The 25,362-nt window shown below is 43.1% G+C and overlaps 1 protein-coding gene across 3 annotated transcripts in view; it reads right to left on the minus strand.

The window, feature by feature from the left end:
• CCDC6 (coiled-coil domain containing 6) overlaps nucleotides 1-21,334 on the minus strand; it is a 75,488-nt gene extending 54,154 nt beyond the window's left edge. For 2 of the 3 annotated variants that reach the window (XM_045024721.1, XM_045024720.1), the window contains exon 1: nucleotides 21,002-21,334. In XM_045024721.1, coding sequence (XP_044880656.1) covers nucleotides 21,002-21,268 — 267 coding nt within the window. In that variant the 5' untranslated portion in view covers nucleotides 21,269-21,334. The remainder of the gene's footprint in view (nucleotides 1-21,001) is intronic. The other variant, XM_045024719.1, reaches the window with a different exon arrangement.
• Nucleotides 21,335-25,362: the final 4,028 nt, after the last annotated feature.

Below are 25,362 nucleotides of genomic sequence, written 5' to 3' on the forward strand. Positions count from 1 at the left end.
ACTACATAGACTTAATTCCACCTCTGCAAAAGGTTTAGCACTTAGGTCTATGTTGTTAGGGTGACTCAGTGTCTGTTTAGACACTGCATTGCTTACATCCCCTGTTGGCTGACAGTCTGCCAGTGGGCTGACAGCCTGGTGGTCCACTGCCGCTTCCCAGTAAGAGATTGCAGGATTAGGGAGAGAGCCCAAGCCTGGCTGTCACCTGGGCTCAGGCTCTCCTCCCACCCTGCTAATCTATCACCAGGAGGCAGCAACAGGGCTCCATGCTGTCCTTCCCCATAAACCCTCACCCGGAGGCGGCAGCAGGGCTCTGGGCTGCAAGCCTGTCAGCACTCCAGGCTCTCAGCCCCAGCAGCGAGGTTCTCAGCAGTAGCCCCTATTCCTCTCGCCCCAGGGATCACAGCCGGAGCATAGGCCAGGGTTCAATTTCACCTCAGGGAGCCTACCAGCATTGAAATTGACAGCTGCAATAATTTCACATTTGGTCTCCAGGCTCCAACCGTCATCCCCAGAGCCAGGAAGTTCCAGCCGTTGGGGGAAGGGGATGGTGTGAATCCAGCTGTGAGCCCCATGCAGGCTTACAGCCAGAGCTGGAAAGGAAATGTGAAATAATAGCAGCTGTGAAACTGACAAGAATGTCAATTTCACTGCTGGTAGGCTCCCTGCTGTGAAACTGAGCCCAGCGCCTGGCTCACAGTTGGGGCAGTTAGCCCTGGGTGGGCTCCAGCTGTGAGCCATGCACAGATGTCAGTGCCCCAATTGTCAGTGGCCCACAATGCTCCCTTTCAGTCAGCACAAACGCTCTTGGTGAGGATGCACACCACCAGCCAATTTAATTACTGAGGTGGCTGTAGGTCCACTTAACTTAAGTCAACTAATTTTGTAGTGTAGACAAGCTTTTAGTAAATAAACTTTCAGAGCAAGTTTATCTTTTGGCTGAACGAGTCGGCATTTTAGAGAAAACATACAATATTTTAGAACCTGTAACACTCAGAAGGATGCAGCAAGCTTTCTCTAAATGCAAAGCTCACTTGCTGTTAGGTATTGCACATCTTTGTAAGTTTCATATATGACAATAGAATAAAAAGCCTTGATATTTTAAGCAGATCTACTCTAAATTGCATGGTAACCACGCACTTACATTTACTATACCTTGTACAAGAAGTTAATTACCGTATAGACTCGTTCATAAGCCAAATTATTTTAGTAAAAAAGGGACGCATCGGAGAAGGGGTTCGGCTTATGAACGGGTACAGAGAGAGAAAGGTGGGACACAGCCCCTCCCCCCCCCAAGAGAAGGGGCAAGGAGAGGCAGCACAACCAGCAGAGCCAGAAGGGAAGAGGCGGGGCCAGAGTCTCTTCGCTTCTGGCCATGCTGCTCTCCCCCCAGCCTCCGAAGCACCTGAAGCTCTGGGGCTGGCAGGCTGCGGCCGCGCTGTCCGGCTTGCCGGAGCAGCTCCAGCCAGGCCAGAGACATCGTCCACTAGCCCACTCCAGCTAAGGTGGGAAGGGATGGGATGGGGAGAGGGTGAGGATCCGGGGCTAGGGGTGGGGTCATGTGGGGGGTGGTCACAGGGGTTACTGCCCTGACCCCCAGCTTCTCCCCCCCTTCAAAAAAAAAAATTCCCCACCAGTTACCCCGGCCCGTTAGGGTAAGGAACTGGCGGGCCGTGACACTTTGTTTACTTAGGGTTCACCTCTGTGCCTGAGACGCACGAGGTAAACAAACCGTCTCAGCCCATCAGCTTATCCTGATGGCCCAAGTGCCAAAGTTTGCCGATCCCTGAATTATAGGGTCGGCTTTTGAATGGGTCATACGAATTTTCCATTTTTACTTATCCATCTTGCAGAGGTCAGCTTATAAATGAACTGGCTTATAATTGAGTATATACGGTACTTAAACACGAATGGTTCCCAAGTATCACCAAGAGAGTCCTCAACACTGAACTAGGCTAGGATGCATTTCCCTGTCAGTTATAAAGACAGAACTGTTGGACTAGAGGGATCCAGAGGGTACACAACAAGGTAACACATTAACTGATTTCTACTGTTCAGACAAGCAGAAGAAAATTTTAAGTACCGGTAATTCTCCATTATCCAGAAAGGTAGGATGTGGGAATAAAGAGATTCCATTGCAGTTCTGAGGTGGGCAGTTAGAATGAGAAAACTAAAAAGAGGCACAAAAAAGAGGCAACAGCCAAATGATAAAAAGTTACTGGGAAGCAAGTTAAAAGGAACAAGAGAACAAATACAAGGATATGAGTGAGAATAGGAAAGAAAAATAAGAGTTAGAACCATGAGGGGAAAAAAAGCAAAATCAGAAAGAGTCAGACTAAAAAGATAAATAAGTGATCTACCGCTGGTTATATACCATTACATTTAGAACTTGCATTCTAACTTGACTTTTTGGTAAGTGTTTTTAAAAACATTTATCTAATGATAAATTCCTCTGTTCAGATTAATAATTAGCCAGTTCTGATTAAATGGCACACAGGTTGGGGAGCAATACTACAGGTAATGAGGTATTTATGCAATAGCATTGGTATTTGATGTTGTAGTCAAAACTACTTCAACAGCGGTCAGTATCCAGGACATTCAATCCTACTTTCAGATATTTCTGAAATCTACATTTGAGAAAGTACTTATTAAATGTCCCACAGAAAACTGTTTTAATTTTTTAGTGTTTTGAAACTCTAAACAACTATTCAGTGCTAACAGAACTAATTTTGTTTTTTTGGCGACAAAGATTTGTATTCCACTTTGGATTTGTAAAAAAAAGTTATAAACTTAAGATTGCCAAGATTTTGTTCTTGCCTGTATACCTTACAAGTAGTGACACTGAAATGAATCAATAAAAAAAAATCAGCATTTACTTAGTTCACTAAAAGTTTTCATCTAAAATTATATCAACACAATTTTTCAAGTCAGTTTTACAAATCCTCAATCTATTTTAAATAAATTTTCTTAAAAAAATCAAGTAATGAAAAAAATCCCTGCAGCCTCACTGTGTATATTGTTATCACAAAGAAAGAATTTTACATTATAGAGCTAGAGATTTTAAAAATAGTCAAATGCAATATTTAGACAATAAAAAAAATAGTAACCAAAAATAAGCCCAAAGCCTATTGTCTATAAGTTTTCATTTAGAACTTCAAACACTGAGGTTTACGGACAATATAGTATGTGACCATGCAATTAAAAACTGTACTGCAATTAATATGTACAATGGAGCCAAAATAAGGTTGTATAGGAAACCTGTCCTTACTTCTGAGTTCTTGACTTTGTACCTTTAGGTCCTTTTTTGTGTAATTTTCTAGGATTTTAAAAAAAGCAAATTGAGAAAACTAATTCAATTGTGTAGAACCATACAGACTTTCAGATGGTTCTTCATCAGGGTTAGAATCTCTAATCTATAGCACAAAACCCTGCAACTTGAGCAAATACAACAACTGATCGCTGTAGAAGGCAGTCATCCTCTATACTGGCCAACTTCTAGAGCAGGCGTGGGCAAATTACAGCCCGTGGGCCCACATCCAGCCCTCCAACCAGTTTAATCTGCCCTGGAGCTCCTGCTGGGCAGTGTGATCTGGGGCTTGCCCTGCTCCCGTGCTCCAGCAGGGGCGGAGGCCGCTCCACACATGCGTGCAGAGGCTGCCAGAAGCAGCAGCATGTTCCCCCTCCAGCTCCTACACTTAAGGGAAGCCAGGGGCCCGGGACAGGGCAATGCACAGAACCGCCTCTGCATAGGAATTGGAGGGGGGACATGCTGCTGTTTCCAGGAGCTATTTCAGGTAAGCTCTGCTCGGAGCCTGCACTCCTGACCCATTCCCATGCCCTAGCCCTCATCCCTCTCCAGCACCCCAACCCCCTGCCCCAGGACGGAGCCCCCTCCCACACCCTGAACTCCTTGGTCCCAACCTGGAGCACCTTCCTACACCCAAATCCCTCATCCCCAGCCCTACCCCAGAGCCTGCACCTCCAGCCAGAGTCCTCCCCCCACCCCAACCCCCTGCCCCAGCCCGGAGCCCCATACTGCACCCTGAACGCCTCATTTCTGGCCCCACCCCAGAGCCTGCACGCCCAGCCAGAGCCCTTACCCCCTCCTGCACCCCAACCCCAATTTCATGAACATTCATGGCCCACCATACAATTTCTATGCCCAGATGTGGCCCTCAGGCCAAAAAGTTTGCCCACCTCTGCCTCTAGAGGAAGATGAGGCACACATTTTGCCAATGGGTTTCAAAGCCATTTAACAATGTCCATAGCTTTAAAAAATGTAAACCAGCCTTAGAAAATTCTACTTGACCAAAATGAGTATTTTAATTTTTAACAGATGAATAAAATATTTTTATCATGCATACCATGCTAAAGGGTAGATGAGTAGAATATGGTCCTGGGACAGTACATGTCTGACATTTTATAAGGTTAGTTTGAAATGTCTGATAAGGAATATCCACCATTCAAATAAGGGTTTAAATAATGATTTCTGCTATTGCCAAAAGTAATATACTTTCAATGCATCAGACGGAAGATTTACTCACACTGCTGCAGAGTTCTTAAAAACATGCACCATGTGTCCTTTAAAGTAGTATCCATTTGGCTTATGGATTTCCTGGAAGTTTTATTTCCACAAAAGAGTATTAGAACTGTGTACATTATATTTGAGTACACAAAAACGTAACCTGTTGAATATAACAAAACCTAGATATTTCTTACAACAGCCTTGGATGTCATTGTAAGAAATTTGTAGATACAGTTGTATATAACAAGAATTTATGAGTAACCTTTTGTGTGATTTTATATGGTTCAATGAAGCAGCTACCTTACTGGATAGTCAAAGTTTGTTTGATGTGGAAACTCAACTGGACAACAGCACATCTTTAAAAACTATCCATTGTTTAAAATACTGAATTAGAAGTTCTAACCATTTCTCTCTGTACTAATCCTTTGCCCATTATCAATTCAAGAGCGTAACAAAAAGGTTTTGCAACTCAGAGTAACACTGGTATTTTTCTGGGTTACTTGTGAAGTTTTAGAACAGCAGCTTTTTAGTTTACTGCTGTTTGTGCACAGAGGTAATCTTGTCAAAGCACTGCGAACAGTCAATATAATCAATATATGCTAAGCAAGCAAAGAACATAAGCACATAAAACATTGGTTTTGTTCAGATCCTACATAAGGATCTTTATTTATAGCTAGCTTAATGACAGATTTAAACAAAATGTTTAAAATCCAGAGATGTTCCCAGAGGCGGTCAAAAGAGCAAACAGGATGTTAGGAATCATTAAAAAGGGGATAGAGAATAAGACTGAGAATATATTATTGCCCTTATATAAATCCATGGTACGCCCACATCTCGAATACTGTGTACAGATGTGGTCTCCTCACCTCAAAAAAGATATTCTAGCACTAGAAAAGGTTCAGAAAAGGGCAACTAAAATGATTAGGGGTTTGGAGAGGGTCCCATACGAGGAAAGATTAAAGAGGCTAGGACTCTTCAGCTTGAAAAAGAGAAGACTAAGGGGGGATATGATAGAGGTATATAAAATCATGAGTGATGTTGAGAAAGTGGATAAGGAAAAGTTATATACTTATTCCCATAATACAAGAACTATCACCAAATGAAATTAATAGGCAGCAGGTTTAAAACAAATAAAAGGAAGTTCTTCTTCATGCAGCGCACAGTCAACTTGTGGAACTCCTTACCTGAGGATGTTGTGAAGGCTAGGACTATAACAATGTTTAAAAGGGAACTGGATAAATTCATGGCTAAGTCATCCTGGCTAAGTCCATAAATGGCTATTAGCCAGGATAGGTAAGAATGGTGTCCCTAGCCTCTGTTCATCAGAGAATGGAGATGGATGGCAGGAGAGAGATCATTTGATCATTGCCTGTTAGTTTCACTCCTTCTGGGGCACCTGGCATTGGCCACTCTCGGTAGACAGATACTGGGCTAGATGGACCTTTGGTCTGACCCGGTACGGCCGATCTTATGTTCTTATCTGCTCCTAAATCTCATGAAAATAAAGAGTTTAATAATGGCTAAAGTGGGGTAAGGGTGATGGATGAAAGAGCAGACAGTGGAAAGTTGTATGTTTGCAAAGAATTGTTTTGCTTAACATGCATGTCTCCCCCTACCCAAAGCACAAATCTGTCCCCGAACAAGGGGGACAGATGCCAGCTGCACCTTTTGAAATGAGCACTAAATTTCAAACCCCATTATAATGGAGACCACAACTAAGCATGAAAATGAAGATAGAGGCAGACCTTTTCCGAGATGAAAGTGGGCAGTGCATCCATTAAAGGGAGCACATTTCTCGTTTACAAAACCCCTAAAGTTTAGAATTAAAGCAACAAATGTTCTGCCTGCTCCAGAAAGGAAAAAACATGGCACCCTTATAGCAAGAACTAGAACATGCTTCCCTGGATAGCTGCAAACATGGTTTTTATGCTCAGCAGTAAAAGATTCAAATAGATTAAAAGGCGAACAATGTGAGAACACAAAGTTAAGGTAACCCGGGTATAGCTTGTGCCCTTCCAGAACACTAAGTTGAGCAAAACCCAAACTTCTGAAAACCTGGAAACACAGAATTAAAGATGTATGGATGTTTACCTTAAGTCTGGCCCTGAACTGGCAACAGCCACTGGGAATTATCTGCATGTATGCCAGCTGCATTCACTGTGTTAAGTGTAGCTGTACTGAATAACAGAGGAGTAAACTGGAGCAGCTTCAAAGAGCTGCGATTATAATATGAGAAGATTTGGGTCTGAGTCCCCCATTGTGCATTATCAAAGGGAAAAGATGCATGTGTGCCATAAGGTTCCAGTCTACATCATTTTAGTACAAAACTGTGTAGGCTATGTCAGCAGCAGGACACTTGCCATGGGTATTGTCAGTAGTGAGGTGGGATATGAGAGCAGTCTGTGGATTTAATGATGGGTAGGGGAAAAACATAGGTTTAGGTGGTACACTATGTGCAAGTGTGAAGGGGCTGTTAATTTCACAAGTGTGGTAGGCTCAGTGTTTGAGAGCGGGGCAAATACAGGGAGCCCCAGTCCATTACAGCAAACAGGGAGAATGGGAGCATGTATGTGTTATGGGCATATTAGGACATCACTAAAAAAGGGAAGATTTAAGGTTACATGAGCATCTACGTTAACTCTATTTCCTCGTTTCAGAAGTTTGAGTACTGATTAACTCAATGGTCTGGAAGTTTGTTATCGCTGGGCAACTTTAACTCTACATTAATGAATTTCTTTTTCCCATTTCATTTCCTAATTTTTTAAACAAAGACAAATGTTTGCTGATAGGAGTTAGTAGTCATTTAGAGGGCTGTAGTTCTCATCTAGGTTTGCAGCTGATATGCTACTGTAGCTAGGTAATAATCAAAAGAACTAGCTTTTATAAAGTTACTACTGGGGGAATTTTGCACTACTGCACATGCGCATAATTAATGAGCTGTGCATATTTTTAATTCTTTGTGCAGCAAAAAAGCTTCTGCTGAAATGTTGCTGCAGTTCTGCCTTTTGCCCACCAGAGGGCTCTGTGGTGCAAGAACAGCAGCAGCTCCCAGCAGAAAAACACTTCTGCAGATCCACCTTTTTCCCAGAGGGTGCTCTGGCGACAGAACAAAGCAGCAGCACCCAGCCAGCTAGGGAACAGAAAGAGCCTGCCTTCTTCCCAGTGCCTGTCAGGCTAAGTTAGGAACTTTGGGGAGACACACAGCATGGGGTGCCGGGGAGGAGGAGAGTCAGATGAGCTCATAATGGCTAGCAGGGGAAGACAGACTTGAGCAGGGACTGAATGGGAGTGGAGACACAGGGCCATGAGGGGGTGGGAGTGGAGGGACACATGGTGATGGGGGGGGTGTGCAGAGCTACATAGGGACAAAGGGTGGCTGGGTGGGGGCACAGACACATGGGGAAGGGGTACAGAGCCACAAAGGGACAGGGGGAGGGGGTGCAGGGCCACATGGGGATGGGGGAGGGGGTGTCTGAGTGGGGGTCACATGTGGACAGGGGATGCAAGGACACATAGGGCGCAGAAACACACGGGGACAGGGGCAGATTGCCTGACTGAATAGGAGAGGCTAGGGGTCAGCCAGGGTCTGCATGGGAGAAGCTCCCTAACAATCCCTCCCCTCCTCCCTAAAAAACCTGTTCCACACTTTTCCCACCCCATTCTAAATGAATTATTTCTCAGAGTTCTGTATTCATATGCCTAGTAAGGAATCTACTTGTGAAAAAACCTTTCCTGAATCTTTTTTCTTGTCTGTATTGTTACAGACATACTTGCTGACAGGTATTTTGAAATAAATAACCAAAAATAATTGAAACTGATGTGATTATATTGTATTATTTTGACAAATAAAATATGCAGAATTTTAGAATATCGTGTGTAAAATTTTTAAATTTTTGGCACATCATTCCCCCAGTGTTTTTCATCAATAGACTTCAAAGGTTCTGAGGTGGCCTTGTTTTTCTGGGATTGTCTGAGCCTCTCTCCCTGCCTGCATTCCCATTTAAGAATCAGCGAAAGCCCTGCCACTCTATGTGGGTAGCTAGCTTAGAGCAGGCACCAGGAACACACTGCTGAGACTGGAGTGAGGGGCTGCAAATGGGTATGCTTAACATCAGAACTTTTCAGCACTGGGGAAGAGGGAAGGGAACACCTACTGACATGAATGGAGCAGCTCATATGTCTCTGAGCTACTGCTTCAGCTGGCATTTATCTCCATTGGGTATTCTCTTTCAGCTGAGAATATCTCATTGAAACCGATGGCCCACTTCACACCTCTCTGAGTCTAGTGTGCTACTGTGGAGCTTCCATTCTCACTCTGATTTTTTCAGTAGCAGAGCAACAGGTCTGCTATCTTTAAGGTTAAAACCAACTTTCTCTTTAAAGAAAGTTCTAAGTATCTTAAAAACATATGTTTAATCAGATTGTCTTTAAATTTGGTGTGTCCAATGGGGTATGATCAGTGATCCAAATCTGGGGCCACTTGAATAGGCACTGACTTCTGCTCGTGCCAGTGCGTACTCAACACCCCTCTACCTCCGGCCCCACCCCCAACTCCACCCCCGCCCCCATTCCAACCCCTTCCCCAAAGTCCCCGCCCCCTATAACAACTCCTTCCCCAAATCCCTGCTCCAGCCCCACCTCTTCCCCACCTCCTCCCTTGAGCACACCACATTCCCGCTCTTCCCCCCCCCTTCCCTCCCAGCACTTGCCACCGTCAAACAAGCAGGAGTGGGGACATGGCACACTAAGGGGAGGAGGCAGAGGTGGAGGTGAGGGGGTGGGAGGACAGCTTGGCTGCCAGTGGGTGCAGAGCTGCTCCAGGGCTGGAGCACCCACAGAGTCAGCACCTATGGCCATTTGACCAGACCTTCAGAGATACAGCCCCCAGGAGGGGGGGGGGGGGGGAAAGCCTTTCACTAAGTTCACAGATACTAGAAACTCTGTTTGAGACCTACCCTGAGCAGCAGTCTGACTACAAATATTTGGGAAAAATCTGCCTTTGTCAAGGGTTATTTTTTTGAGGAGTGAGAGTACAACAGAATATTCAGAGGCACTAAAACTGTTTTGAAAAGAAAATAATTTACTTACGAATGCTCACGGGAAGGGGAGCACGATTAGGGATGCAAGGTAGGTGGTAATAGGGGAAGAAGGGTTTGGGTACATAGTGAGGAATGGGGTATTATGGGGAGTGGGATAAATGGGAATGATTGGAGGGGCTCATCTGAGGATGAGGGTGTGAGAATAGGGGAAGTGGGAGGGATAGCAGAGGGATTTGGGGGATTACTGGTACGGGGGCCTGTCATCCCTGAATTTTCCTCTTGTTTGCATTCTGGGATCTGTGGAAGTCCTGTCCCTGAGAAGGGGCCTGAGCCTCTTTTCTTGCCTGCCATGTGTTTTGGGACTTGGGGGACCCTGCTGCTCTTGGGGTGACTGAGCCACTCTCCTTGCCTTTCCACGTGAGCTAGGATCTGGGGGAAGGGCGAAATAAAGGTAACAAATTTAAACATCTAAAATCCAGAAAATAAACAGTAAAGATACACATATCCCAAGTGTAGGATTGACAAGGAGACACAGGCGCCTGCTTCCTCCGGGCCCTAGGGGTGCTCAACCCCCCCGTTCTGCCACAGGACATGCCCCCACTTCACCCTTTCCCTCAAGGACCCACCCTGCACCTCTTCCCACCCAGTTCCGCCCCATCCCCGCTCCTGTCCCTCCCTCCCAGCACCTCCTGCACATTATGTAACAGCTGATCCGGCAGCGGATGAGAGGCACTGGGAGGGAGGGGGGAGCTGAATGACAGTGGGAGGGGGCTGACCAGAGTATGTGCGGGAGAGGCTCAGACTGGAAAGGGGGAGGACTGGGTAGACCTGGGGCATGGCTGGAGAAGCCTGTCTGAAGCAGGGGCAGGATTCCCAGCTAGGGGTGGGTATTTTCCCCCAAAATAAAAATCCCCCTTTGACTGCTTCCACCCCATGCCTAATTTCCGCCATGGGTTGGATCTGGAGTGGTACTCAGACTCATACTCTTGGAGTCACTCAGGGCCTCTAATATAGAGAGAGTTTTCCAGATACTTAGCCCTTGTCTGCCCTAAGCAATTAGGTCAGTATAACTACATTGGTCGGGGTGTGAAAAAACACACACACAATCTAACCCGAGGCGTAGACAACACTATTCTCCCACCAACCTAGCTAAGGGAAGTGGACTACCTAAGCCATAGTGCCTTCACTGAAGTACCACTGTGCCACCGCAGCATTTTAAGAATAGACACAAGCCCTTAGACACAAACATGCACAACATGAATGCAAGATGACAACAGAGCAGCAGCAACTGCATTGGGGCAGTCAGCTTCTCACAACCCAAACATGGAGGTAACTGGGCTAACTTAAATATAGGATGTGTCTACACTTAAACCACTGCAGAGCAGCTCCACTGCTGTAGCACTTCAGTGTAGACAATACTTACATCAATGGGAGGGCTTCTCCCATTGGCATACATAAACCACCTCCCCAAGAGGCAGTAGCTAGATCGATGGAAGGATTCTGTCAACCTAGCACCATCTACACTGGCAGTTAGGCTGGCATAGCTACATCTCACAGGGATGTGGATTTTTCATGCCCCTGAGAGAGACAGCTCTGCCAATGTAAGTTCATAGTGTAGACATGCCCATACAGAAGCGATAAGGAAAGATTAAAGGTTATGTATAGGGAAATGTACATGTAGCCCTCGCCTGATTTATTTCACCCTTTGCTCTGCATGTTGTGTACCTATGAGTGAACGAATGAATCATGTTTACTTTAAAGACGCTGGTTTTGAGTCACTTTAACAACCCAGCTCCTCAGAACGAGGAGACATACAGGTGGCCAAACCAAGATAGGCCTGTTGCATTCACATGGTTGGGAAACTGGGTGAGCTGCAGCCCAGAGATCCAGTCAGAACGGCAGGGCTGTGTGGTTCGCCCAAAGTGGCAGACATGAAACCAGGTCTGTCAACTATGTGATATGCTTGAGAGAGACTAAAACAGTTCTAAGGCTCAATTTGCCCTGCAACCTTGACACCAAATATTAGAAACTACAGAAGAACAGAGTAATAGAAAAATTTAATCTAACCCAATCCCAACATTTTTGAATGATATGAAACTCCAAAACATCTGCATTCAAGTCCCAGTGCATACAACATGTTTTCCCTAACCCAAACAAAAGAAATCCCCCTCTATTCAATGCAAAAGAACTACTTGGATATAGCAATGCAAAGTACCATACTGATAATCCCACCAAGATTGAAAATGTACAGGTTTAAATGCTTTTTGATTTGTAATCATTTGAATTAAATTCTATATACAACAGAATTTTTTCAAAATTATATCTGATGAAGTTATTTTCACTGTAAGTCAAGATGCTAGGGAGGAAATAATGGCAAAATATTTTCTACCAGTCTATTTCTTATAAATATCTAGTATACTAACTGTCAATATTCTAACAGAAACACTGTTACAGTTCTTGAAGCCACCAGGCTTTTCTATTTTATTTTTATAATATAGTCAAACAGTAAAGTGTTATCACAACATCTTGAAAGTGTCTTCCTCTGGAAACTTAATGCACTAAAGGCTAGTCAGCACTACTGAATGTAAACAGACAATGCATGCACCCTTTTCTGCCATCTGTGAAAGTTGGCCAACCATGCAGGTAACAATATTACTCTTACCACAACAACCTAAATGCCAAAAAGTTGACAGAGTTCACTATTAAGTATCCTTTTTCCTTTGGATACTTCTACCTAGGATTCAAGTTCTGTAGACACTTCTTAAACAGAGGCAATTGTAAAAAAAAGAACAAATGAAACCTCTGTTGCATATTTATCCATTTTTTCTGAATGATTTGATGGACTAGCCAGTTCTATCATGACTGATAATTTACTGCTCCTTAATGATACACAAAGCCTGATCCCTGACTCTCAAAAGTGGGTATTAATAAAATGGGCATTTTCCTAAAATGAACAGATTTTGCTGATTACTTGTGCTAAAGTTTTGCTTCAGCTTTTGCATTATCTTAGTAATTTCACACCTCTAGTTTCCCCAAATATATTTTTCACCAATTCACCCCACTCTGCAAATATATTCAAGACTTTGTCATGTCTCTAGACACACTACCATTTGAGCCACACTGCAGCCAGATTAAAAAAAATTCCAAAAAAAGACTGCCTCCCGAGCCCTAATGATTGGAACTGGACTATCCTACAGCCAGCAGGAGCCAAACAGAACAAAACCATATTAAAATATTTGGGCTTATGGTTACATCTCAGACTTCTTTAATTTTGTAAGTGTAACATTCATTTTGAAATGAAAATTCAATGAACAGCTTAAGCCTGGCACATAGGGCTCCAAATACTATCCATTAAAAAAAAGACTAGCCGGTCTCTAAGTTTCCCACTTTAGGCTTCATTCTCCACTTGTCCACCTCCAGATACTGACGACTGGCTTCCTTCCTTTTTACCTCTCCCCACCCACACATACACTCTACTCACCACTCCTTAAACACCCCCTTTCAATTCTTCCTACCTAGTTCTTCCTTCCCTCCCAAATCTTCATGCACTTAAGGTGTACTGCAAAGGTTTTTTGTTGTTGTTGTTTTTAAACCCTAATGTTTTAAGAGACTCTAGAAGAGAAAAAAAAAGTATATTAACTGCATATTTTGCACTGTATTTATAGTAAACTGAAATATTAATTAACTTTGCTAACTTTAACTCTTAAGGCTAAAAGTTTATTTGCCAGGTAACTGTCTCTGACTATATATAAAGTTTCATCAAGAACTGTTTGAGCATGAGGTTGGAGGAAAATGAGTTGTTTTGCTGATGCCAACTGTTCTGTTGAGAAACTGCAGTATCTCTGTAGTGCCTTTTGCTTTACCCATGAAAATCCATCCAAATTTGCCTAACTTATGAGCCACTGAAAATTTGAACACACTCAGCAGAGGTTTGTTATAGAGGCCGGCAGCAAATTTCTCCAAACTTTGTGTCTACTGAGCACCTTCCATCCCAGTGCTGAGCAGGGAGTTTTCCTTCAACATCTCCCAGCTGCTGGAAGCAACAGTGGCACTGGGCCCTAGAACTGAGAACAAGGAAACTCAATCGCCTCCATGCTCCCCCTGTTGGCATCCAGACAACATAGAGGAAGCAGCCAAATACAGAGGTATGAAGAGCAGAGAAACAACAGGGTAGGAAGGTAAAGAAACAGAGGGAAAGAAGAGTCGAACCACTAAAACACACGCCACTCCAGAACCTGAAACAGAATCCAGGATTCCGGAGTCCTAACACTCTGCTGTCAGCAAATACCTGTAAAACCCACTGGCAAAGAATGTGTCTCATCCCCTTCAAATGACAGGCCGATGAGAATAACTGCCTACTACTAGTTACTCCATTAGCTCATGCAGCAGAGGTCTGTGCTGTGGATCTGACTGTTCCAAACCCATTACTGAAATGTTTGGGCTTTTTCATTTTACCTTTTTTCAAACAAGATAGGAAGTGACATTTATACAAGCTATGTCAAAATAATGTTAAGGTTGCAATCTCAAGCACTCAAAAGTTAGGAAATGCTAGAATTAAAGGTTTCAGAGTAGCAGCCGTGTTAGTCTGTATCCGCAAAAAAAACAGGAGTACTTGTGGCACCTTAAAGACTAACAAATTTATTGTAGCATGAGCTTTCGTGAGCTAAAGCTCACTTCTTCGGATGCATAGAATGGAACACACAGACAGGACATATTTATACATACAGAGAACATGTATGTATGTATAAATATGTCCTGTCTGTGTGTTCCATTCTATGCATCCGAAGAAGTGAGCTTTAGCTCACGAAAGCTCATGCTACAATAAATTTGTTAGTCTTTAAGGTGCCACAAGTACTCCTGTTTTTTTTGCTAGAATTAAAGTTGCCTATAAGGTATCTTAGCTAACAAATTTAATAAAATTATTATAGTAAAAAAAAAGTGAAAAAAACAGTCCTAATGCTGCAAACACTTAAGCAGGTACATAATTTTACTCACATGAATAGTCCCACTGAAGTCAATGAGACTACTAGTCATACTTAAAGTTAAGCAAGTGCATAAATAGTTGCAGAATCAGGAACTAAAATTATTTTTATCATCATCATTGTGGCATGCAGTCTGTGTCACTATAAAACAAAATTACTGCAGTGTTAATGAAAAGTTTAGGCTTTCAATACAGTAACAAAGTTACTGTAAACGTTTTCTACCCAGCCCAAAATTTTCTAAAACAGAAGTCCATATTAGGCACTTAAGGGTAGGAATTTCAAAAGCACTTAACTGACTTAGGAGCACAAGTCTCATTAACTTTACAAGGCAAACCCTGACTGGAAATGCTTTCACATGGCTACTTGCCCCCGCTTTCTTGCTTTATAGAAGTTGAAGCTATAGATGGTGATGTTGACTGCAAATATAGCACAATTATTTGCTTATCACTTTTTTAGTTGGTGTTGGTCTCACAGTAAGGAAGTTAATGAGGCCCTTGGCACGTCTTTTTAAGTTTAAAACCTCTAGTAGAAAAAAGTTATGTAAAATTGAGCCAATTAGAAAACTAAAAAAAAGTTACAATACAATCATTTAAAAAATGTAACACTATAAAATGTAAAAACACAATCTGATTTAATTTTTAAAAAAGTTTAAATAAAAAAATTCATGATCTAAATTTAAAAAAAAAAAAGAGATTTTTAAAGGAGTTATTTTTATCTACCCTGGTACCAGGCACCCAACTTACTGAATGAGGCAAGGATCTTGTGGAAAAAATGGTATGTATTGATGTAATAAAAGACTATCATAACGCATATGCACAAGGGAGCGAAATTAAGGTTAAGCAACTTACTTCTGAAATTTCTTAGTGACTGACTTTGTAACACTGTAACCGTAACATTCTCCTAATGTAAAGTTTTTTGTATGTAATCTGATAATACTTCACATCTGTCTGATGCTTTGTTTTTAAAGCACAGCACAAACTTCAATCATCCCAACAACAGCCTTCAATGTGATTACACAAAAGTGAGGGCATAATTTCAAGATGAGGCAGTTGCACAAGAACAAGTTATTCTCTATTTGGCGTGCAATCACTGGCATCAATAAGGAAGAAAATACTTAGTGCCCAAACTTAATTTGCAGGCCTGACAGTCAAAGAAATCTTTGTATTTACATATTTTACCAAATTTGATATGGAATCAGTAAACATGAAATCTTGATGCCTTTTTCCCCCAGACTGACTATTCCATGTAGAAACGCACTTAAATACAGGCTTTTTGGACAAAATATCCATTTTCAAATTCACCCCTCTGCCACCAAGAAGTTCACACACACACACAAACAAACAAAAAAGGCTACGCTGCAGCAAGCTTTTAAACAATTCCAAAAGCTGTTCGCATTCATGCTGAATTCAGTGATAATGGGGCACATATACAAAGACTCATAAAAGCCAGCCTTATTAATGGGGGGAAATAAAGGTTTGCCAAAAAGAAAACAAAAGGAGAAAGTTGTCAACATTTAAAGATGAAACAGCACAGAGAACTAAGTAACTGCAATACAATTTTAAAGTGTCTGCAGTGCTAACACAGTGGAGTACAAATCAGTGTGTGTTGCAAGGGTCCTTGATAAGAAACCACATGATGGGAAGACTCATTCATCTATATACTTTTGTGTTCATTTAAAACAATTTCATCTTGGTACTTTATCTGTACACAAATGGGCATTCTCCTCCTCAGCTCATCTTTGCCCTGTGATGAAATCAAAGCTGATTTGTAACATCACGGTCATTTCTAAAATAGGAAATAAACATGCTACATAAATTTACAACTTCTCTACAAGACCAACAAAGAACTTGGGTTGAGTTGTGAGAGAGTAAATACAAAAAGCTATTAGTAAAAGGTAGAGTAACTGACAAGCAAAGTAGAACTGTTTTCCCCTACACACCTCCCCAACTAAACATTTATTTACACTTGCCCTCTATCAGCTCTCACTTAAACCTTTTCAAAGGCAGAGAAAAGTAGTTTCCAACCATTTTTTATATTGGAGTAATTAGACAATATTTGGAATACAAATGTGTTTATATTAATGATGGTTTAAAGTCCTGACAAGTTATAAATAGAGCCCTACCAAATTCAAGGTCCATTTTGGCCAATTTCATGGTCACGGGATTTTAAAAATAGTAAATTTAATTATTTCTGATATTTAAATCAGAAATTTCACAGTGTTGTAACTGAAGGGGTCCTAACTCAAAAGGGAGTTGTGGGAGGGTTGCAAGGTTATTGTAGAGGGGTCACAGTATTGCTACCATTACTTCTGTGCTGCCTTCAGAGCTGGGAGCCTTGGCCAGCAGTCGCCACTCTCTGGCTGCCTAGCTCTGAAGGCAGAAGCGCAGAAGAAAGGGTGGCATAGTATGGTATTGCCACCCTTATTTCTGCACTGCTGCTGGTGAGGTGCTGCCTTCAGAGCAGGATGCCTTGCCAGCAGCTGCTGCTCTCCGGCCACCCAGCTCTTAAGGCAGTACAGAAGTAAGGGCGGCAATACCATGACCCCACCCCTACAATAACCAAGCAACACCACCTCCTACAGCTCCCTTTTGAGTCAGGACCCCAGAGTGAGAAATGCTGGTCTCCCCCATGAAAGCTGTGTAGTATAGGGTAAAAGAATACAAAAGACCAGATTTCATAGGGGAAACCAGGTTTCATGGCCCGTGACACATTTTTCATGGCTATGAATTTAGTAGGGCCCTAGTTATAAAGTTATGTTTTCTGTTGATCCAAGACACTGATTTTATTATTTTATTTAAAAAATGCATATACATATTAACTGATCTCTTGCATGTCACCTTTAATACTGACAGGCTAAAAATGTCAAAAGAGCAAGAAGTTGACTTTAGAAAGGGTAAATGACCTATAATTCTAGTTCTGTTGCACTGCCATAAGTTACAGATATATACTTCTATATGACAGAGAAATTGTGAACAGTTCTCCAGGGCCACCACTCTCTACTTGCTGATTTTATTTTCCTAATCATCTCTTTTTTCTGTACTTCAGCAACTATTTCAAACAAGTGACTGCACTCTAGTTCTCCCCTTTGTGCTCATCAATATGTCACCTCATTCTATTTTCAGAATTCTAAACTGCCGTGCACTACTGACTGAACCACTTATAAGAGCTAACTGTACAGAGATCCTTCTGAAGATGTTAGATTTCCTGGTGTGCCCACAGGTTGCCATAGATATGTTGTACTTCTTTTCTCTATTCTTCTGAGATATTTTTAAAAAAATTGCACAACTGGATTTTAGATTTGAACAAAAATAGCACCCGTTTATACATTAACATCTGATTAATAATGAATGCATTCAGTCCCCAAAGAAAACCCCAGAGTATACGTTTTGGAAATGAGTTAAAAAATCTAATGGTTCTCTTTAGAAATTACACACAAACAAGTATATTTTTGAAACCATGCTGAGTATATCATCTCACTGTAAATGGCAAAAAGAAAATCTCTGATAAGATCCCTCACCCTTCATTTCTGGGCAGAAGATATACTACGCTATTTAATTTAATAAAAACATGGCATATGCCTCTTGTAAAGTAATAACAGAACTGTGCATTTCCCTGATTAGTCAAGGATGACAAATATAGCACCAAAATACTACTGTATTATATTTCATGCACTTTTCCTGCAGACATCCTGCTGGATATTCAAATGGCTATCAGGAGAGAGGTTTCTCTTGATGAGTTCCAGATTCCTTTTCTTAGCCACCAAATCTAACAATCTATATACTCATACCACCAATAGTAAGAAGTAAAATGGGTAGCCAAGTTATTGGTAATATATTTGTAATAAAACTGAGAATTTGCTAGGCCTGAGACAGATAAGAGATCAGAAAGGACAGTTACGAGCATTTGCACTCTGAGACTTATCCTGCATATCAATGTGTCTATACACCTAATAAAGGTGTGCAGAGCCGAGACCAAATTTCAGTGCATACAAGTATGTAGGGTTATTTATAATGCCCAGAATGTTGCTCATGATTATAAAACAACATGCTTGCATATTAGTTTTGATAATGAAATTCTAATACCATCACAACCACTATTCACCTAAAAGCACCTGAACTCTAAAACAATGGAAAACTAGAGCAGCTGCATGTTAATCGTATTTACATATTTATTTTACTCAGGATTACCTAATCTCATAATTCATGATGCAGATAGAGTTCTAATTATCTTCCTAAGTGTTCATAAATCAATTGCCCTTCCTCACCTAGGCTAAGGCAATGTGTTTCTCTCAGTTTTAAAATAACAAAGTTTACAATAACTGTGTCCTTCTGTCTAGGGAAGAAGTCGGCAACCTTTCAGAAGTGGGGTGCTGAGTCTTCATTTACTCACTCTAATTTAAGGTTTTGCGCGCCAATAATACATTTTAATGTTTTTAGAAGGTCTCTTTCTATAAGTCTATAATATATAACTAAACTATTGTTGTATGTAAAGTAAACAAGGTTTTAAAATGTTTAATTTAATTTTAAATGAAGCTTCTTAAAAGGCAGAGCCCCCCGGACCAGTGGCCAGGACCCAAGCAGTGTGAGTGCCACTGAAAATCGGCTCACGTGCCGCCTTTGGCACGTGTGCCATAGGTTGCCTACCCATGATCTAGGGGCATTTAAGTTTTACACTTTTTAATACTGTTTCTCTACATCTGCAACAATGATGCTAAACAGTCTTATTTTAAAGACTATTTTTACAAATCAACTTTTCAGTTCTAATTTAAATGAGTTTCCATCCAATCTATTCATGTAAAATGGGGCATGTGCTAAATATACGACTAAAATACTGTTATGGTAACCTGCATATTTTCTTACTACTTGTCTTCTCAGATGAGGAGTGTGAATTGAACGTGTACTGAGTGTAACCATAAATTATGTATCCTTAAATGAACTGTCCTCCACCCCATTCAACACCATTCTTTACTATGAGTGACTTTATGGAATGTCTATATTCTTTCTACACAAATCTCAATACCCTTACTTCTATTTTAATAAACTTGCATTTTAATGATCAATTACCAAATAAAGCCATATAGAGTAGAACCCATCTATTAGAACAGAAGTAAGCAACTGTACTTCATTAGCCATGGTGAGGAAATCAGCATGTTTTCTCATCAAGTTGCAGATTTTAGGCCCCCTCCAGAGGACTCTTACACCGGCAGATCCAATGGCAGGATCAGGGCCGTAACCAAGTGCAATAAGTATTTACAATACTTCAGAAGCACTGTAAAACAAAAGGCAGAAAGTACAGAATCTTAAAGGAGTCTGATTATGGCTCATTCTCATTTTCTACTCGTTTCCATACAGTAAGGAATATTAAAAAAGGAAAATATTTTAAATAAATTAATTCATATGGCACCTGTTTTGAAAGACTTAGCCTGCGCTAAATTTTTCTGCAAGCATTTGAGAAAGAGAAAAAGAAGAAAAATGTTCCATTTATGCAAGAATACATTAAGACTTAGCTCTGAATGTGTTATGATTAGATTCATTTTACTTGAAGGGTTTGGCAGGAGGAAACTTGTTTGAGTTGCAACAGCATCAAACCCTACTATTAAAACCCAGTATTTAAACCCAGTTCTGTGCCAACAGACTCAGGTATTGTGGTAGTTCCCTGAGGCCCTTATCAGCATACAGGATGTTAAAACTTTACTAAACTATTTCCAATTAAGATAGAAATCTAGGGACCCAACCCAAACAAACAGCAGCACCTCCAACCCCTTTTAGCCCAGCTGCCAGACAAGGTGCTCTAAATGTTTACTCCTAGGTGAGCCCCTTTTCCCCCTTAGCCACCTTTCCACAAGGAGGCAGCAAACAGCAGCGAAAGCCTGTCAGGGAAGCGCCTGACCTCCTCCATCTGTTGTCCTCTCAGAGTGGGGTGCAGACACGGTGCCCGCCACCGCCAGGCTCGTGGGCAGAGCCCTTCCTAGTGCAAAGCGCTGGGGGTTTCCGAGGTCACTGGGTCCTCCCCCCAGCCACTGTGTCGCTTTCCCGTCACCAGCTTACGAATTGCTCCAGCACCTTCTTTCTAGTCATTACACCCCCACCGCCACGGCGGAGAGCGCCGCGGGACCCCGCGCCATGGGCATGCGGGCAAGGCCACCCACCCAGGGGTCGCCGCCCGCACTCCGAGGCAAACCTCCGGGGGAGCCCCGCAACCCCACCGCAAGCCGCCCAAGAAGCAGGGACCTCCCCCCACCCCAGCGGGCAGGTCCCCCCTTCAAAGCGACGCGGGAAACCCGCCCAGCCCAGCGCCGCCTCTCAGCCAGGCACCTCCAGCGGCGCCTGGAAGCCGGGCACCTCCCTCCCGGGCTGGCGCGGCCAGGCACGGCCCTACCCGCCACGCCGCGCCGCGCCGCGGCCCCCTCCGCGCCGGGCTGCCCGGCAGCCCCGCCCCGCCGCCCTGGCACTCACGATGGTGACGCTGGCCTTGCGCAGGTCGCGGTTCTCCTCCTGCAGCGCTTTGCACTTCAGCTTGTAGGTCTCCAGCTCGATCTTCAGCACCTTGTTCTCCTGCTGCAGCGAGGCCAGCCGGTTCGTCAGCTCCTCCAGCCGGAACGGCGAGATCACGATGCCGCCCGCCTTGCCGGGCCCCGCGCCGGGCCCCGCCGCGCAGCCCGCCGGCGCCACGCCGCTGCCCCCCGCGCCGTCTGTGTCGCTCTCGCTGGCGCTGTCCGCCATCGCCGCGGCCGCTGTCCGCCCGCCTGCCTGCGGAGGGAAGAGGGGAGGGGGCGGGGTCGGCCGAGACGCACCGCCTGGGCCGGGCAGCAGGGCGCAGGCTCCGAGCCGCGCTCGCCCGCAAAGCGGGGCGCTGCCCGCTGCACTGCCAGCCCACAGCGACACCGCCCGCGGCCCGGCGCTACTGCAGCCGCCCCCGAGTGCGGCGCGGCGCGGCTAGGGCAGCGGCGAGCACATCTCGCTCCCTCCCAGTGATTTCCCTACACCCCCCCCCAGGGGGGGGTGTACACCCCCCCTGAATTTTCCCAACACCCCCCCTAGTTTTGTGAGCTAGTTACATACCAATTTAGTGACTGTTTGGAAATCTGAATTTAAACTGAAACATTAATACACACTTTAAAAGCTTATATAGTGTATGATAAAATATGTGTATCTGAAAAAGTATAATAGATTTGAAAAGTATGAACATAGACTAGCTTCCTTGCTTCCTTATACAGCTGTTTTTTATGATGTCAGTGCATTCATTTCGGTGATGTTGGCCAACCTAATAATTTCAAATGCTGATTTGTAAGCAAAGTCTAAGGCTTTGGCTACACTTGCACTTCAAAGCGCTGCCGCGGCAGCGCTGCCACGGCAGCGCTTTGAAGCGCTAAGTGTAGTCAAAGCGCCAGCGCTGGGAGAGAGCTCTCCCAGCGCTGTACGTACTCCACCTCCCTGTGGGGAATAACGTACGGCGCTGGGAGCCACGCTCCCAGCGCTGGGGCTTTGACCACACTGGCGCTTTGCAGCGCCGCAATTTGCAGCGCTGGAGAGGGTGTGTTTTCACACCCTGCTGCAGCACTGCAAATTTGCAAGTGTAGCCATGGCCTAAATGAGCTCTCCCTGACAGCTAGTGATGAGCTGGGGGCTAAGGCTTCAGGGCCAGATTATATTTACATTCACACCTAATCTACCTAGGTATCCAGCAAACAGAGCTGTGTTGTCCAAGTGATAGATTTTGGCTGGGGTTGGGTTACAAACCACTTGAATGTGGGGGGGGGGGGGGGAAAGGGATGAAATGTTGTTCTTATTGTATGAGTAAAGGGCAGTAGAACTGTGCTTAGCCTGTGATGATTTGAAGGCATCAAGAGAGAGGGTGGGGACCTGTCCCTCTTCACTGTTTAAAGACAGAGCTGATTAGGCTCCAATAGATAGTCTTTTGTTCTGTTAAGTGACCACTGCAGTTGAAATCACTGACAATCAGGTCTAAGTGCTTAGTCCTGTTGTGGGGACAGTGTTCCTGTGGGTACAGTGTTTTTGTGTAAGAGACAGCCCAGACTGCACTAGCAGCGAGGTTCCCGCACTGAGAGCTCAGCTGAAATCACTGAGAGCTGGTGGAACCTCAAGAGACCAACTCGCAGCGGTCACAGTGGTAGGTGACAGCAGAAGGTGACTGTGCAGGGCCATTGGCAACAGAGCGGTGGAGTGAACGGTGGCACAACGAACAGCCGTGGGCAGAGCAAACTGTGCCTTTTTGTCCCCCACCTGGAAGGTGTACTCACGTGAAAGCACCTCTGAACTCTGAGTCTCCACTGACCAAGGACAACACCCGGGAGTGGAGTGGTGGAGGGAAAAGTGAGGGGCATGTTAAATAAACATTTGTTTGTTGGACTATATTTTAGTCACTTTGCTCCAGAATGCTGGATTTGTGACTGGGAATGGAAACTTATATAAATATGTTTCCCAGTAGGCCAAGATTTTTAAAATGCAGTATTTTCCAAGGTTGTTATCTCACATTGTTGCTATCTTGGGAGGTCATTATGTTGGGGAGTTTCTGTACTAAACATTTTTATTATAATTAATTTTTACATAAGAATGGTCATACTGGGTCAGACCCATGGTCCATCTAACCCAGTACCCTGTCTTACAACAGTGGTCAAGGCCAGGTGCTTCAGAGGGAATGAATAGAACAGGGAATCATCAAGTGATCCATCCCCTGTTGCCCATTCCCAGCCTCTGGCAAACAGGCTAGGGACACTCAGAGCATGGCGTTGCATCCCTCTCATCCTGGCTAATAGCCACAGATGGACCTGTTCTCCAGGAATTTATCTAGTTCTTTTTAAAATCCTGTTATAGTTTTGGTCTTCACAGCATCCCCTGGCAAAGAGTTCCCTGGATTGACTTTATATTGTGTGAAGAAATACTTTCTTTTGTTTTTTTAAAATCTGTTGCCTATTAATTTCATTGGGTGACTGCTAGTTCTTGTGTTATGTGAAGAATTAAATAAAATTTCCTTATTCACTTTCTTCGCACCAGTCAAGATTTTGTAGACCTCTATCATATCCCCATTAGTCATCTCTTTTCTAAGCTGAAAATTCCCAGTCACTTTAATCTCTCCTCCTGTTTCATACCCCTCATCATTTTAGTTGCCCATCTCTGTACCTTTTCCAATTCCAATATATATTTTTTAGGATGAGTGACCAGATCTACACACACTATTCAAGGTGTGCACATACCATGGATTTATATAGAGGCAATATGATATTTTCTGTCTTATTATCTATCCCTTTCTTAATGATTCCCAACATTGTTTGCTTTTGTGACTGTTGCTGCACATGAAGTGGATGTTTTCAGAGAACTATCCACAATGACTCCAAGATCTCTTCCTTGAGTGTTAACAGCTAATTCAGATGCCATCATTTTGTATGTATAGTTGAGATTGCTTTCCAATGTGCATTACTTTGCATTTATCAACACTGAATTTAATTTGCCATTTTGTTGCCCAGTCACCCAGTTGTGTGAGATCCCTTTGTAGCTCTTCGCAGTCTGCCTGGGACTTAATTATCTTGAATAGTTTTGTATCATCTGCAAATTTTGCCACCTCACTGTTTACCCATTTTTCCAGATCATTTATGAATATGTTGAACAGCACTGGTCCCAGTACCGACCCCTCAGGGATACCACTATTTATCTCTCTCCATTCTGAAAACTGATAATTTATTCCTACCCTTTGTTTCCCATCTTTTAACCAGTTACTGATCCATGAGAGGATCTTCCCTCTTACCCCATGATGGCTTACTTTTCAAAAGTCAATTTAAATTAAATACATTTGTTTTAAATTATATATTTTTTTAGAAATCTAGATCTGTTATGTGTTTTGGTGTAACTTGCATTTTCCTTATGTTAAATTTGCATTATCCTAACAAAACTTTTACTTTATTCACTTTCTTCACATCAGTCAAGATTTTATAGACCTTTAGCATATCCCCCCTTAGTCATCTCTTTTCTAAGCTGAATATTCCCAGTCATTTTAATTTCTTCTCCTATTTCATACCCCTAATCATTTTAGTTGCCCATCTCTGTACTTTGTGCATTTCCAGTATGTCTTTTTTGGGATGGGGTAACCAGATCTGCACACAGTATTCAAGGTGTACATGTGCCATGGATTTATATAGAGGCAATATGATATTTTCTGTCTTATTATCTATCACTTTCTTTAAAAAGCAAAGGTTTCAGAGTAGCAGCCATGTTAGTCTGTACTGCAAAAAGAACATAAGCTTTCGTGGGCTACATCCGATGAAGTGGACTGTAGCCCACGAAAGCTTATGCTCAAATAAATTTGTTAGTCTCTAAGGTGCCACAAGTGCTCCTGTTCTTTTTAAAAAAGCAAACAGAATGTTGGGAATCACTGACTGCCGCTGCACGCTGAGTGGATGTTTTCAGAGAACTATCCACAATGACTGCAAGATCTTTCTTGAGTGTTAACAGCTAATTCAGACTCCTTCATTTTGTATGTATAGTTGAGATTGTTTTCCAATGTACATTACTTTGCATTTATCAACATTAAATTTCATCTGCCATTTTTGTTGCCCAGTCACCCAGTTTCATGAGATCCCTTTGTAATTCTTCGCAGTCTGCCTGGGACTTACCTATCTTGAATAGTTTTGTATCATCTGCAAATTTTGCCACCTCACTGTTTACCCATTTTTCCAGATCATTTATGAATACCGTATTTTCCGGCGTATAAGACGGGTTTTTGGGCTAAAAAACAACCCCCAAAAATCGGGGGTTGTCTTATACGCCGGGTATAAACTCCCGACCGCGGCTGGGATTTAAAA

Source organism: Mauremys mutica, chromosome 7 (assembly GCF_020497125.1).
Source record: "Mauremys mutica isolate MM-2020 ecotype Southern chromosome 7, ASM2049712v1, whole genome shotgun sequence".
Classification (NCBI taxonomy): Eukaryota; Metazoa; Chordata; order Testudines; family Geoemydidae; genus Mauremys; species Mauremys mutica.